Source organism: Bos mutus, chromosome 19 (genome assembly GCF_027580195.1).
Source record: "Bos mutus isolate GX-2022 chromosome 19, NWIPB_WYAK_1.1, whole genome shotgun sequence".
NCBI classification, from domain to species: domain Eukaryota; kingdom Metazoa; phylum Chordata; class Mammalia; order Artiodactyla; family Bovidae; genus Bos; species Bos mutus.
This window is the reverse complement of record NC_091635.1, coordinates 29,628,494-29,643,538: the sequence shown is the minus strand read 5'-3', so window position 1 is coordinate 29,643,538 and position 15,045 is coordinate 29,628,494. Positions and strand designations below refer to the sequence as shown.

At 52.6% G+C, this 15,045-nt stretch overlaps 2 protein-coding genes across 2 annotated transcripts; both read right to left on the bottom strand.

Moving 5' to 3' along the window:
* Positions 1-440: 440 nt before the first annotated feature.
* LOC102273246 (amine oxidase [copper-containing] 3) lies at positions 441-6,442 on the bottom strand. Its single transcript, XM_070389878.1, is given in 7 exon segments — positions 441-1,387; positions 1,390-1,546; positions 2,289-2,423; positions 2,934-2,977; positions 2,980-3,111; positions 3,114-3,212; positions 4,685-6,442. Coding segments are annotated over 7 exon segments (2,448 nt in total). The 5' UTR covers positions 6,285-6,442; the 3' UTR covers positions 441-1,106.
* A 488-nt stretch (positions 6,443-6,930) lies between these two features.
* On the bottom strand, positions 6,931-15,032 carry AOC2 (amine oxidase copper containing 2). Its single transcript, XM_070389877.1, has 4 exons — positions 10,454-15,032; positions 8,236-8,521; positions 7,870-7,999; positions 6,931-7,579 (listed from the first exon to the last, which is right to left on the bottom strand). The coding sequence occupies exons 1-4, from the start codon at positions 12,039-12,041 to the stop codon at positions 7,313-7,315; spliced, it is 2,271 nt and encodes a 756-aa protein (XP_070245978.1). The 5' UTR covers positions 12,042-15,032; the 3' UTR covers positions 6,931-7,312.
* Between the last annotated feature and the right edge of the window lie 13 nt (positions 15,033-15,045).

Genomic DNA, 15,045 nt, shown 5'->3' with positions numbered 1-15,045 from the left:
ATTGCCTTGCTCTTTAGAAGAATAATTTCTATAAAAAGATATAGTTTTATAGCTGCAGAGTATTTCTTTGTCAAGCTGTGTTAGAACTTACTTAACAAATGTTCTAGGGAAGGACAGTTCTATTATGTCCAATCTCTGGACATTTGTGGAGAGACCCCGGATCCTGAAGGGACAGCCTGTGGGGGAGGCTCCACCCACAGAGGCCCTGGCTCATTTGCATGCTCACACGTGATTGGTCCGCCCCTGGCCCCATGGCATGGTGTGACTGGTCTTTCTGCTTCTCACCCTTGGCTCTCACCCAGTCACCCATCTTGGCTATTGCCAAGTTCAGAGGACCCTGGTCACACCACACACCTGGCACAAAATGACCACTCCTCATTACCACTGCACCCACAAACCACCTCAAGTGCTAACTAGAGCTGCTGCTGTCTCCATGAGCATCCTCTGCAAGAGGATGCAAGACAGGCCTATACAAATGGGCAGAAAGAACTGTGGGGAAACACCTTGCCCCAGGACTGGGGGAAGGGGCAGCTCCCAGACACAGGGAGACAGACGGGGCCTGTCCTCTCAAGCTAGATGTCCCTTGCATTTTCAGACTTCCACAGGCCTAGAGTCAGGAGAGGAGACCAGAGTTGAAAAGTGAGAGCTGAGGAACATCTCCTCAGGGCTGGGATGTAAATCCCAGGTTATAAGAATAGGTAAGAACAGGAGGAGGTGAGGCAAGAAGGAAGAGGGAGAAGGAGGACCAGGATGAGAGGAAACATGGGCCAAAGAGCCCCTTCCAGCTGGACTCCTGGATTCACAAGCCTGCCAGGAACCCTGCCCACGGCCTCTAGGCATCCAGTCCCAGAGAGACCTCGCTTCCTCTCCTCTCAAGTGAGGACTGGGGAGTCTCAGGAGAGACCTGGCATGGCCTAAAACCATTTGGGGAAAGCAGAAAGCAAAGACAAAAGAAAAGAAAATGAAAAACACCAAACCGTGGAGTCTTGTAGAAACGTGTAACCATGACTCCAGCCTCTCAGCTGACCGTTCCTCTCCTCTGCGACAGGAACCCAGCAGGTTGGGGTGCACAGAGCTGAGAAGCCCCTGATTCAGGCAGCATAGCTTCAGGATGACCCCAGTGAGGCGGTAAGCAAGGGAGGACGATGGAGGAGAGAGAGGACCCAGGGGTGTGAGGAGGGAGAAGAGGGCACAGGCTCCCCAGTTCCTGGCCCTTCTCCCCACACTCCCAGACCCTGGAGCCCCAGTCTCATTCCCCATCCCAGGGAACACCGAGTTCTGGAAAAGCCCCCGTGGGAGAAGGCAGAAAGATCAGGGGCACAGGCAGGAGCCTTGGGCAGACAAGCCAGGGAGTTGACCTCACAGGACCCAGCATCCTGGTCTTTGGGAAGTAGATGGAGTCAGCAGAATTGATGGAGGGGTCCTGATCAAAGAAGTTGTAGGGTTGCAGAAAGAAGCCCACACCATTCCCCACTGTCACCGTGTTGGGAATGTCCTCTGCATGTGGGATGTGCAGGAAACCAGCTGTCACCCAGGCCACCAAGTCCTAGTAGGGGAAGAAAGAGGGTCATGAGGCCTGGTGCTGCTAAGGACACCTCTGCAGCCCAGAGGATTCACTTTGGGAGCCCACCATCACTCAAGAGGGTTTTAAATCTTTAACCTTTTTTTCATAGTAGCCCAGAAGTCAAAGCATAAAGAATCAACTTCATATTAGGAGCAACACAACAGCCTCCAATGTCCCAGCCTGCAGGTGCCATCTCTGACATTTCCCATCACATCGCCATCAGCCTACCCATCCCAAGAGAAATGATGACACCCACAGGCTACTTTAGCACCTCCCCTGACACTGGGAGAGTTCCCAAACTGTAACTGAAGGAAGGAAAATGGAGGAGAGTAGATCAGGTTTGGGTGGCAGAAAAGTTCAACATTTGGAAATTAATCCTTTAGTGGTGAAGACAGAAATGGAGAAGTTTTAGGTATAAGAGATGTGGTCTTCCCTGGTCATTCCAGCCCTTCTGAATCCTGGGGCCTTTAAAGGACTCAGTCCACAGGCAGAGACTGAGAGAGCTGCTGCCTCTCGAGGAGAGGCTGGAACCTCAGCCAGGGTCTGCAGATGAACTCCCAGCTTAGGAAGTTTCCCCCACAAATAGTGAGCAGATCCACAAAAGCACAGAAGCAGAAGTCAGCTCAGCCCTTCAGCTGATCACGGGTTTTCAGGCCCCCAGCCAAAGGAAGCTGGGGCTGATCTCTGTGCCCCCACCCTCCCTCTTCTCCCACAGTCAGCTGACCTTTCCAGCAATGGTCTCATTGTTGATGAAGTCAGCAAAGTCCACAGTGGGAGTCCAGGGGTCATTCTGATTGAAGACGCTGGTGCTGCTGGGCTCTGTCTCCTTCCTCTGGGTCACGGCCAGCTGGTACCTAGAGATGTTCTGGTCAGGGGTCCATGGTCACCGTCCCTGTCCTGCTGCCTGATCATCATGGAAGGGAGCTGAGCCCATGGACCTCAGCTTCCCAGCTCATCCACACCCTCACCGTGATGTCACCCTAGTGTGCAGCCGGCTTCCTGCACATCCCACATCCCACCTGGTGGGTGGTCCAACACACTTTTTTTTTTTTTTTAAAGATACAGTACTTGGGTGATCTTTTTCTTTGTGTTTCTTTTTTTTTTGACCTGAGCCCAACATCTTTTCATGTCCTTTTCCTGTTGATCCCTTTGGATTTCACAGCATCAGGAAAACAGGAAAGACTTATCTGCCTGGGCTTTAGCCTTCCAAGGGGACCATGTGTCTACTGTAGGCCTTTTGATAACCAGGAAATGTTTTGTTTTCTTACCTCACCTTGTGTAGAATTTGAACTGGGTTCCCAATTGCCCCTCCCAACATGTGCTTTTCATCTCATCCACCCACCTCCAACAATATTCACCACCCACCTCCCCAGCTGACCACTCTCTCTGTGGAGCTGTTCTGGGGCATCGGCCCCCAGCAAAGCTGACCGTCTTGATGCGATAGCTGTGAGGGTGCCCCCACTTTTTGCTCTGCTTGCTGGCCAGGTACAGGTAGTGAGGGGAGGCCCCTCCCAGGGGGAAGGCAGCCTGCTCCTCAGTCTCCAGCTGCTTCGGGTCACCTGCAGCCTCTGCATCTGGTGCTCAGGGCTCCAGGGTACCATTGTGGGGACAAAAGCCATGTCCTCAGCCCAGACCCAGTTCTCCAGTCCTGGAGGGGTGAGAGGATGAGGAAGGGCTGGTCAGGCAGCTGCGCCACCCCACGGACTCTGCCTGCACCTGGCTTCAGAGTAGGGGCCAAAGAGACCAGACTCACTGTGTCCCCTGCTTCCCTCCCCTCATCCCAGTATCTCCACATCTTTCAGCCAAAGCTGGTGACCTCTGAAATATTTCTTTGAGCATTTCACTCCTTCCTTGTTTCACACTTATTAGTGAAGACACCTGTGCTCAGTGCTGGGGACACTCTGATGAATGCAACCTTACCCTTCTGCTCTCACAGAAGTCCAAGGAAAGCCAAGCCCTAAAGAGCCTACAGTGTGAGAGGAGCACATTCAACATTCACAGTTAGAGGAACCCAGGTACAGGCAGGAAGAGAGGCAGTTCTGGTCCACGTTTCAGCTTGGCCTTAAGGATGTCACCATCTGAGATGGCATGGCAAAGTATTCAAGGCTGGAGCAAAAGAGGAGCAAAAGCAAAGAAGCCCAACTGTCACCTATTGTGTGTGTTTCCAGGGACACAGAGGGTGAGGGTGTGGCTAAAACAGCAAAGGGAAGCATCTGGAAGGCAGGTGGCAGCTGCCCTCTGAAGGGACAGGCCTGGCTGGTCCTTTTGCAGTTGGGAATCCATTAGTGATGGGGAAACTGGGAAGTGTGTGAGGGAGCAGGCTGTCCTGGGCTGGAAGGTCCCTCTGAGCACAGGGTGAACCCTGGAGTCGAAGTAGCAAAGAGAGGCCTAGCGCCCAGCAGGGACAACAGGAAGGCCAGGCGACGGGTTGGAGATATTCAGCAGCAGAACAGAAAGAAAAATCTGGTGATGAAATCAATGTGGGGAACAACAGTGAAATGTCATGGACTCCTAAATATCCCATTACCTTGGCTCTCTGTGACCACCAACTCCAGAAACTTTTTGGAATATTCCACAGTATCCTCTCTACCCTTCACATTTAAATGTATTGTGCCCAGAAATGAAAACTCAAGGAGGAGGGGGGCCCACCTGCCAAGGAAATGTGCTCCTGGGGATATCCAGAGCTGGCATACATGTGCCAGGGACTCAGCAGAATGCACCCAGATCTTCCCCAACACCAGCACTGCAGGCAGACACAGATAAGCCAAAAAACAAATGTCTGCCTCACTCAAGTTGGGCCCGTATAGGTGCCAGGGAGGGAGGAGGGCAAAGAGGACCCTTAGCCTGGATACTGTCTCTTCTCTAAGCTGAGCTTTTCCCCAAGATTTTCTGATGAGGTCATGTGGATGGAGTCTGGCATCTCTGTACCCAGCCAGTGAGCTAAGATCACAGGGAAATTCAACAGTCAACTCTCTCCCATCCAGCTAAGAGAAAGCATGAAACTCCAAAACCGCATACCCACATCTTCCTTTCCTGGGAAATCTCCATCAAACCCAAAGCAAATAGTGACAACTCCTCAACCCCCTGTACAAAATCAATGCCTCTGCCAGCATGTCTTACCTCCCACATCCAGATCCACCTTGTAGTGGGCACTGTGGGTGTGGACGGTGCCCAGTGTGTTCTCCCGAACCTGGTTTCCGTATTTTTGGGCAGTACCAAAGAAGAACGCTGAGCTGATATAGCCCGTGGCATGGAATTTGACTTCTATGGCCCCATTGGGGTGAAAGACCATATCCCACACATAGTCATAGTTGAGCAAGGTTGACACAGATCTGAAGACCAGCACTGTCTCCACAAGACCCCCAAAATACTGGGAAATAAAATCTGAGTGGTGTCGCCTCAGGGGCAGGCCCTTGTTCTGCTCAAACACACAAAAGGCATCATGTAGGGTCCTGGGGGCTTGAGACTCCAGAAGGAAGTGCCAGTCCACATAGGTGGCCAGATAGGGGCAGTCCACCCCTCGGGTCAGGGGCGTGGCGAATTTGCCCATGCCAAAGCAGCCATCCATATAGCGAGTGAGCATTGCTGCTGGGGTATTCCCACCATAAATAGCCACGGCCTCTTGCAGGCTGATCTCATAAGCCAGTCGTTCTCCTTGGAATCGAATGTCAAAGATCCTAGGACCACTGAAAGCTCCGAGGCCAAAGGAGAAAGTCCACAATGAGGAGGCCACTCGACTGCCCTGGACACTGAAGCGGGGGCCCTGAGGATGGAACTGCAGAGGGGGAGTTGGACCCGGAGGCACCTGGGACTTCAGGGACCAGAACCCACCTGTGCCATCGTCTGGGATCACCACCACATTCACCCGGCCAGCCTCAAACTGCTCCTCCAGCTGGGCCAGACTTTCATAGTAGCGGCCTTGAAAGAACACCTTCTGGATGGTCCACTGGGCAGGGTCCAGAGCCTTGTGATCTACCAGCAGCTCTAACCCCACAGGGTGCAGATAGTACCCAGCCCCTGAGATGTTGTAGTAGAGGCCAAACCAGGTGGCCCGGTCACCTGATTGCAAACCGCGGGGGGCTGTGGTCATGGTCACCAGGTTCCCTCCTCCTTGTTTGTAGGAGCAGCAGTGGTGCAGGACACCAGCAGCCTGGGGCAGTTCTCTGTTGAAGATCATCTGGTCTATGTCCAGGTACTCTCGGAGAAGCACGGGGCGTCGGTAATAGGGCAGGGGGCCCCCATGACGCTCCACGGTCACATCCCGCATGTAGGAGGGCTGGGGCAGCGGCCCCACCACCAGCTCAGTCACATTGGGTTGGGGTTGTCTGCCAAAGAAGACGATGGCCAGTGCCTCCCGGGCAGGTGGGGGGCTCCTCCTGTCCAGGTGGGCCAGGGCTGCAGCCTTGGGGGGCAGCTGCAGCTCTACCGAGAAGATGCAGTTGTCAGAGGGTCGGGCCTGGGCTGCATCCACCAGGTCTGGCCCCAGCTTCTGGGTCAGGAATCTCATCACAGCTGTCAGCTCTTCTCGGCTCAGGTCTGCAAACAGCTGGTTCTGGCCAGGGTGTGTCCAGGGCTGGACACTGGGGGTTCCGGAGGGGCAGTAGTGAGGTTGGCTGGCTTCACCCCCATCTCCTCCCCTGCCAGCTATTAAGACACACACCAAGGCAAAGATGGTGATGACAGCCAGAGCAAGGAGCACCAGGGTGGTCTTCTGGTTCATGGTCCCGTGATTACAGAGACAGAGGATTGAACCAAACTGGAAATGTGTTCTCAGGCCAGCAGAAGAGGGTCTCTTTTGGCCCCTGTATTGAGGGTTCCTGGACTCTGGCTGAGGTTTTCAGTATTCCGATGCAAAGGAAACAGAAGGTGGGGAGAGCATGGGAAGGCTGGGGGCGGGGTGGGACGGCTGGGGCGGGGCTAAGGCAGGGCCCCAGCGATTTCCACAGCCCTTACATGGCTTTGTCTTCCAGACTCCCAATTCAGATTCTGCTCTCTGGGTCAAGGGAGCTCTGGTGTACGGGGAAGGGGTGGTGGGGATTTCAAAATAATGCAGCTAACCAGAATGAGCACAGAAATGCATAGAAATGTCAGAGGGGGGCAGCCCCTTGTCCCCCTCAACCCCTCTTCTTTCCCTAGCCCTCACTTTTCCAGGGCCAGATGTTTCCTTTCCTGCAACTGGAACTACTGTCCTCCTTCCAAGAATACCCCCCACCCCCCTTCTTCAGTTTCCCAAGCAGCATTTCTTGGCCAGGTCTGTCCCCCTTGCCCCCTCTCCTCCCTGGCTAATTTCCCTGGCCAGAATCCCTAATATTCTCTGGGGGATTCTAGATACTTCAAAAGTCAAACAGAAGAAATTCAAGTAAAAATCTCATAATACTCTTTATTATAAATTACACACACCATGAGGTTTTTCAAAAATTCTATTTTTCCATTTCAATGCACATGCATAAAGAAATGTCTGGTATAATGTTCACCAAATGTGAATACCAGCTATTTCTGAGTGGTAGGATTTGTGAGGGGTTTTGCCTGAATATTTTAATAATGGCATCATTTGTATAAATTCATCATTTTTAAGACAATGAATTGGAAACAGGAGTTTACCAACAGGGTATATGGGGGTTTATGTGGTAGGAGGCTATTTCCCAAGGGTCGAGTGTCAGGAGAGCAGGAAGTGGAAATAGGAAGGAAGGTACAGGTCTTAGCACCACCACCACCCTGCCCTGCCCATGTTCCTCCATACACTCAGGGCTACAAGTCTTGGTAAGAGAAAGGCGGCAGGTCTGGGACACAGGCTGCCAGGTGGGGAACACAGGCCACATGATTCACACTGCAGAGCCCAGCATCCTGGCCTTTCTCAAAGTAGACACTGCCAGGGGAGAAGATGGAGGGGTCCTCATCAAAGAAGTTATAGGGTCGGAGCAAGAAGCCAACTCTGTTCCCCAGAGTCACTGTGTTGGGGACATCCTCAGCGTGGGGGATGTGCAGGAAGCTGGCTGTAACCCAAGCTACCAGGTCCTGCAGGAAGAGGAGGAGCTGGAGATTTTGGAGGCAAGACCCGGAGAACCTCCCCTCAGCCACAATCCCCAGTCTCCAGCCCCAGGCCCAAATAACAGGCTTCTCATCCATGTTAGCAGCTGTAGTTTGGTCTCAGAGCTAATCTCACCCTAGGAGGGAAGAGCCATGTTGGTCATCAGGGGACTCCCTGGCCCCTAATCTAACAGCTGGAAACCTACCATACCCTCCATCCTACAGCCATGACACTAGGCTCAGGGGAGCCCTGGTCCTCTGCCCCTAGGGCTACCAACCTCTCCTAAGAGGGTCTCATTGTTGATGAAGTCAGCAAAGGCCGCAGTGGCTGTCCAGATGTCATTCTGGTAATAGATGCTGCTGCTCTGGGACTCCTCCTCCTTCCTCCGGGTCACCGCAAGCTGGTATCTAACCAGGAATGTTGTAGGAAGGGCAGTGTCAGGAAACATCAAGGGCCTGGACAGCCCAGATAGCCTTTGAATCAGGTTCTGTGTGAGACTGATTCCCGTCCCATTATCTGCTTGGATCTGAGAGATCCAGGGGTGAAGGGCCCACTGAGGTTAGTGAGCTGGGGTCTCTTAAGAGCTGGGATGGGAAGGGGACCAGCCCTTCCCTACCACCCAGTTCCCCGGGGCCCTCCTCACCTCCCCCAGCTGAGGGCCCTCTCCATGGTGCTGTCCAGCGGCATGTGTATGCCAAGAGGGCTGTGGATCTGGATTCGGTACCCGCGCTGATGACCCCAGGCATTAGTCTGGTTGCTAGCCAAGTAAAGGTATCGGGGAAGGGGGCTCCCCAAGAAAAAAGCCGTCAGGTCCTCCCTTCCCAGGACCTGCCGAGTCAGCTGTGGGCGCTGCAGTTGGTGCTCCGGACTCCAAGGGGCTGCCACAGGTTTAAACACCACGTCTTCAGCTACCACCCAGTTTTTCAGCCCTGCCAGGGTGAGGGGAGGGAGAGGAGTTCCACACCAGGTGAGACAGGTCCCTTGTCATCTCCGTGACGCCCACTGCACTGGCCTGAAAAAGGGCTGCAGAGCCCAGCAGACAGCACTCTGCACTGGGAACCAGGTTTGGACTTGAGGGCTAGCTGATCTTCTTTGAACCTGTCCTGTCCAATAGCTACCACCGGTTACAAGTGGCTCTTTCAATTTAAAACTTCAGTTCCTCAGTCACACTAGCTACATTCCAAGTGCTCAACAGCTACCTATGGTTGGTGGCTAACAGACTTGACAAGGCAGGCGTGTATTTCTATTGCTGCAGAAAGTTCTGGGCCCTGGTCTATCCAATAGACCTTGGACCAATTATTTGCTTCTCTGTAGTGAAGCAAATTTGATTCAGCTTGTGAATCTCTACACTAGGCATAAAAAAAGTTGTTCTGTGGCTGAGCTCCATAAATGGAAAAGCACACACAGGTGGCTAACAACATTCTTCTAACTATGAAAGGGATTTTTGTCTTGGAGAAGCTGGCTGGAAAAACCTGATCCCCTCTTCTGGTGCCCTGCATCCTCCTCCTGACTCTGAAACTTTGTTTTTCTTCTCTTCTCAATTTGGCAGGGACCACTTTGTCTTTTTCATAAATAAATACATTTGTATCTTTAAATTGTCTGGGGTGATCTCTGAAAGCTTATACTCTTTCTGCAGGTTCAGACTGTCAGTTCCTTCCAGTCTGACTTCCATGAAGGTGCTGGCACAAGGGAGCTGTCTTGAATGCAGCCAGTGCCCTGTGTGCAGGCGTCTGACACAGCCCCTGGCCCACAGCACGAGCCTGCGCTGCATGCTCTAAGGATCCAGTAAGTGTTACTTGATTTTACATCCTAAGACAAGGCTCTTTAACGTCAAAGTGCTGGAGAGAAAACTTCACATCAGAAAATAGTCATATACCGAATCTGTCAAAGAATAATCTAGTTAATACTAGCATTTCCATCATGCTATTTTCTTAGCTCTCCTCCCCTCCACCTCCACACCACACACACAGAGGGACATGTGCCATCTTTACACTCAAGAGGATATGAAAATGTTTCACAAGAAATATGCCGAGTTACGGTGCATTATACATGGGGAGCCACTTTCCGACCCATCTCCCCCCACCCTCCTCGATTTCTGTAACTGTAAAATAGACAGGGTCTGGCGGATTCCAAATTTTCTCTCTGGGCGAATAATCTGATTTGGTTCATTATTTTCTGAACTGGACAAAAATCTGTCAAGAGGAGAAAGCCCTTGGTGCTTAGAGCCCTACTTGAGAAATCCCTCTACATTTGCATCAAGCCTGTTACAGACCTGCCATGTCACTGGAGAGCCTACTGTGATGACGAGTGCTGGCAGCAATGGGCTGGGCCTCCCCAGAAGGCGCCTGGGCCCCTATGCTGTCTCCCTAGTCGTCTGAAATCCTGTGGGAGCAGCCCCCAGCCAGCTACTCCCTCTCTCAGGCCCCGGCACTACCTCCACTCTATAAACCTCTTTAGATGCTGCTTCCTACCTCTGCTCATCCCCTTGCTTTCCCCACCTCCACACTCTCTCAGAATAACGAAGAACTCAGAGCCCCAATTCCAGCTGCATCCAGCCTGACAAGGCCAGTTCCCTACCCACAGACAGGCTAAGGCAGCCAGCTAGCCAGCACGGCCATTACGTTCCGTTTTAAAGTTTCAGGTCAGAGGGGCCAGGCAGTGGAACCCTATCTTCTGCTAAACACCCAGCAGACCCAGCATCTAGGCTAACTGCAGTCAAAACACTCACATCAGTCCCTGCTGTTGCCACAATAAACTGTGGTATTGGAATGCCACCCTCTTACCTCTTTGGGCCTGATGTGGAGGTCTCCCTCCCCTCTGGCCCACCCCAACTCTCCGTCCTCATCCCCCGGGGCACTCACCTGCCACATCCAGGTCCAGCTTGAAGTGGAAGGCATGTGTGTGCACCGCCCCCAGCACTCGCTCCCCCACGCGGTTCCCAAAAAGGAGGCTCTCCTCTCCCCCGCTCAGGAAAGCTGTGTTGATGTAGCCCGTGGCATGGACCCGCCCTTCGAGTGCCCCATTTGGGTGCAACACAAAGTCCCAAATGTAGTCATAGTTGCCTACAGAGGACACAGACCTGACTACGAGGGCCGAGCCAGCCAAACCACCATAGAAATGACTCTGAAGCTGATTGTGGTGCCTTCGGAGAGGGAGTCCCTGGGCCTCCTCAAATACACACACAGCCCCCGGGAGCAGCTGGACTGCCCCTTGACCCACCAACACGTGGGTGTCCACCATGGTAGACTGGTAGGGGCAGTCTACTCCCCGCACCAAGCCCCGGCTGTGACGGCCAAGTCCATAGCTGCTATCAAGGTATCTGGTCATCATGGTCTTGGGCGAATCGGCACCATAGACAGACAGACACTCCTGGACACTGACTTCATAGGCCACTCGCTCACCCTTGAACCGAACATCAAAAATTCTCATGCCACTGAATGCCCCATGGCCAAAGGTAAATGTCCAGAGGAAAGACTCCACCAGGTGCCCTTGGACGCTGTACCGGGAGCCCTGAGGTGAGAACTCAAGAGGGGGGAGAGGACCTGGGGACACCCGGGAGCGGAGGGATGAGGCCCCATCTGGCAGGGGTAGAGGAACTCTAACCACGTCCAGCCGGCCAGCCTTAAACTCCCATTCCAACTGACCCAAGTCTGAATAGTAGTGGCCGAGGTAGAAAACCTGCTGGACAGCCCAGTGGGCAGGGTCCAGAGCCCTATGGTCCAGCAGTAGCTCGAGCCCCACGGGGTGAAGAAAAATCCCGACACCTGAGATGTTATGGTAGAGGGCTATCCAGGTAGCACGGTCCCCTGAGCGCAAGCCACGAGGGGTGGCATGCAGAGCCGCCAAAGTGGAGCCATTGTAGTTGAAGACAGAAGCCAGGAAGACTGGGGCCTTGGGGAACTCCACCTTTTTCAGATGCATCCACATCTGGGCAGACTCGGTTGCCAGCACGGGGCGTCGGTGATACGGCAGGGGGCCCCCATGACGCTCCACGGTCACATCCCGCATGTAGGAGGGCTGGGGCAGCGGCCCCACCACCAGCTCAGTCACATTGGGTTGGGGTTGTCTGCCAAAGAAGACGATGGCCAGTGCCTCCCGGGCAGGTGGGGGCCTCCCCCTGTCCAGGTGGGCTAGGGCTGCAGCCTTGGGGGGCAGCTGCAGCTCTACCGAGAAGATGCAGTTGTCTGAGGGTCGGGCCTGGGCTGCATCCGCCAGGTCTGGCCCCAGCTTCTGGGTCAGGAAGCTCATCACAGCCATCAGCTCTTCTCGGCTCAGGTCTGCAAACAGCTGGCTCTGGCCAGGGTGTGTCCAGGGCTGGGCACGGGGGGATACAGAGGGGCAGCGGGGAGGCAGGCTGGAGCCACCACGGCTGGTCAGCAAGACATAGGCCAGGGCAAAGATGGTGATGAGAGACAGTGCCAGGAACACAAGGACTACCTTGAGATTCATGGTGAATGCAGAGAGCTGAAAGGAGAGTCCCACCAGCTGCTCCTTCCAGTTACTGACATCAAATCAGGGTTTATATTCAGGAGGATGGATAGGAATAGCGAAAACTCCACCCTGTGGGTTGGACGGGAAATTTCTGACCTTGATTTATATAATTCTGCTCCAATTTTCTGTTCTGTGGTTTGGCTCAAGGTACGGCTTCCACGTGCATCGCCTTGGCCCATCCCTGAATTCCTCCCAGCAGCACGGTCAGTACCGGCTCCCAAGTGCCATCATTTAGAGCAGATTAGAGGGCATTTGTATACACGCTAAACTCTACCTTCTGCCCAGAATGGGTCTGAGGAAGAATGCAAATCTTAGATGCCCGATCAAGTCCTATGAGCTACATGCAACCACTCTGGCCACTTTCCTACCTTCTGGCAGGCACTACCCCCAGTATTTCCAGGATCCACTGCCCAGTTCAGCAGTAAGCACTGTGTTCTGCCAGATGCCTAAGGCCAAGCCCTTGATCTGTAGTCTCAGGCCTCTTCCATCTAGTCGGTTGAGAAACGAGTGGTGAAGACCTGGCCACAGCAGTCAATTTGTATACCATCGCAGGTCCCGAAGCGGCGTGACCTCAGGGGACTTACTTATCATGAGACTCAGTGTCCTGATCTATAAAGAAGGGATAAAACTACCCTAGAGATTCATGGAGAATCAATGTGATCACGCAGATAAAGTGCTTCACAGAGCTTGACACGGGGCAGGCATTCAAAAACAGTCAGCTACAGGTACTGATCTCTGAAACAGAATAGAAGAAATGTTCCTCCACCATTCAAGACCTTAAGTCTTTTTTTTGTAAAGACGATGGATCCCAGATCAATGGATATCAGTACGCTACTCTGCAAGGTGGAAGTTAAGGAAACTTTTATTTCAGAGGGAGCTAAGATCCCAGACAGCCCTCCAAGTCATTTGAAAGCCAAAACCAGGAGTCCCTGGCATATCCTCAAGAAACTTAAGACATTATTCAGAGAGAAGTATTGTATAAAGAAAACGATGGGGTGGGGTATGTCTTGAGCCAGGTGATTCCCCACACATGGAACTACAGCACCCTCTACTGACAGTTCAGGGTATTACTGGAGAAGGAAGGAAGGAGCTGGGATCTTGTCAGTGTAGAAGGCAAGTTAGGTTTGAGAAGAGTTATCTGGTGGCTCAGACGGGACACAATCTGCCTGCAATGCAGGGGACTGGGGTAGATCCTGGGTCAGGAAGATCCCCTGAAGAAGGGAATGGCTACCCACCCAGTGTTCTTGCCTGGAGAATTTCATGGACAGAGGAGCCTCACAGGGCATGTCTGACTTTCACTTTCTTTCAACTTGCATTTAATTCAGACTGCACACAAATGAAGGACCCACTCTTGCCCCTTGGTAGGCAGAAGCCTCAGTCTTTTCATTATTTCAGAGAAAAGAGGCAGCTCAATTGGAGTAAAGACACCCAATAGAGTGACTGGAGGTATATATGGAGGTGGGTGTCCCAATGTGCACACACCTAAGTGTGAGTATGCCCCAGGCCACCAGAGCATCGCATCAGCGTCTGCAGCTTTAGAAAGAGGTCAAAGTACCTGTATTTTTAATAATTTCTTGACATGGTAAAAGAATTTTACATTACGATCCAAGGGCAGTAGAGGGAGGAGGAGGGGTACTGGACAATCCAACAGACAAAACGGGAAACTGAGAAACACAGGATGGGAGGGGGGAAGGGTTTTAGCTGGAAGGGGTCTGGAGGTGAGTAGGGGCACTGCCCAACTAAAATGCAATTGGTTTGTTACTGAGTACTATTCATGGGAAGACAGCATCCGAACTCCTCCTCTGTAGCATAACGGGAGACCAAAATGATGCGCTCAGATGGAAATATGATTGGAGGTTGGAAGACAGAGATGGGGCGGGGAAGGGGCAAGGATAAAAGTCAGAAACAGACACTGAGAGAAGGAAAGAGAGCCACCAACAGACTCTCCAGGAGTGGCAGAATAAAAAAGTAGGGGTTGATGAGGGTTAACACAAAAGTTGTAACAAGTGGTATCTCTGGAAGATTTGAGAGATAAGAGGCAACTCTTCTATGGTTTTGACTTGCTCGGCAGATTTCCACATACACACACCGTGTACATGCATGTGTGTGCATGCACACACATATACACACAAGTGAACACTTTCCCGGGAAGCACAATACTACAAATAAGAAAACATTTTTCCCAAAGGGAAAGCCTAGTAGCAGCAGCAGCATCTGGCCTCACAGCTGCAGACACCCTTACCCCAACTTACAACTGGCCTGGGAAGAGGCAACCAGGGGTCAGAGGACAAGCCTTTGCAAAAACGCCCAAAGGGACCCAAGTCACAGAGGAAGGGGCCTTCCCCACTCCCTCTGCTTCTCATCTCTCAGCTCTCCTCCAACTCACAGCCTCAGGCACCCAAAAGGCTACAATATCAGGAGACAATGGGCCCTGGTGGAAGAGGACTAAGACACCTATCACCTTCTAAACAGTGTGTGTGTGTGAGAGAGAGAGAAAAGGTGAGAGAGACAGGGTTTACAGGTGGGCAGGGCAGGGGGGAGGGGAGGGCATCAAGTAACAGCAGCAAGGCATGTGTGTGCTGCATGTATGTGTATATATATCACACACATATGTGTATGTGAAAATCCTAGTTATAAAAACATCTGAAGGAGCTAGGGGCTTGGCAGAAGAAGGTCTAAGGTGTTTCTTGTCATGATCATGTTCAAGGTACAATGTATGTAGACGGGAAACCCTCAGTCATCACCAGGGCAACTGTGGCAGGGAGGCTCCAACGTCCCACAGTGGCAAGGGACACTAACCTTCCTTCCGGAAGAGAGGACTTGGTCCCCTCCCTCCCGCCCCAGTTCCTAAAAACACCGAGCACTTTCCTTCCAGTTCCCTCAGCTTCTAACCAACTCATCATCAAAAGGAAGAAAACACAAAGCCCAAGACACAGGAGGGAGCCGGGGAGAGAAAAACAAG

Excerpts from the sequence above, each read along its gene's own strand:
- AOC2 (XM_070389877.1), bottom strand. The coding sequence starts at position 12,041 with ATGAATCTCAAGGTAGTCCTTGTGTTCCTGGCACTGTCTCTCATCACC. Across the intron at positions 8,522-10,453 it reads GCTGGACCTGGATGTGGCAG|GGCTGAAAAACTGGGTGGTA; the intron begins GTGAGTGCCCCG and ends TCACCCTGGCAG. Across the intron at positions 8,000-8,235 it reads AGGGCCCTCAGCTGGGGGAG|ATACCAGCTTGCGGTGACCC; the intron begins GTGAGGAGGGCC and ends ATTCCTGGTTAG.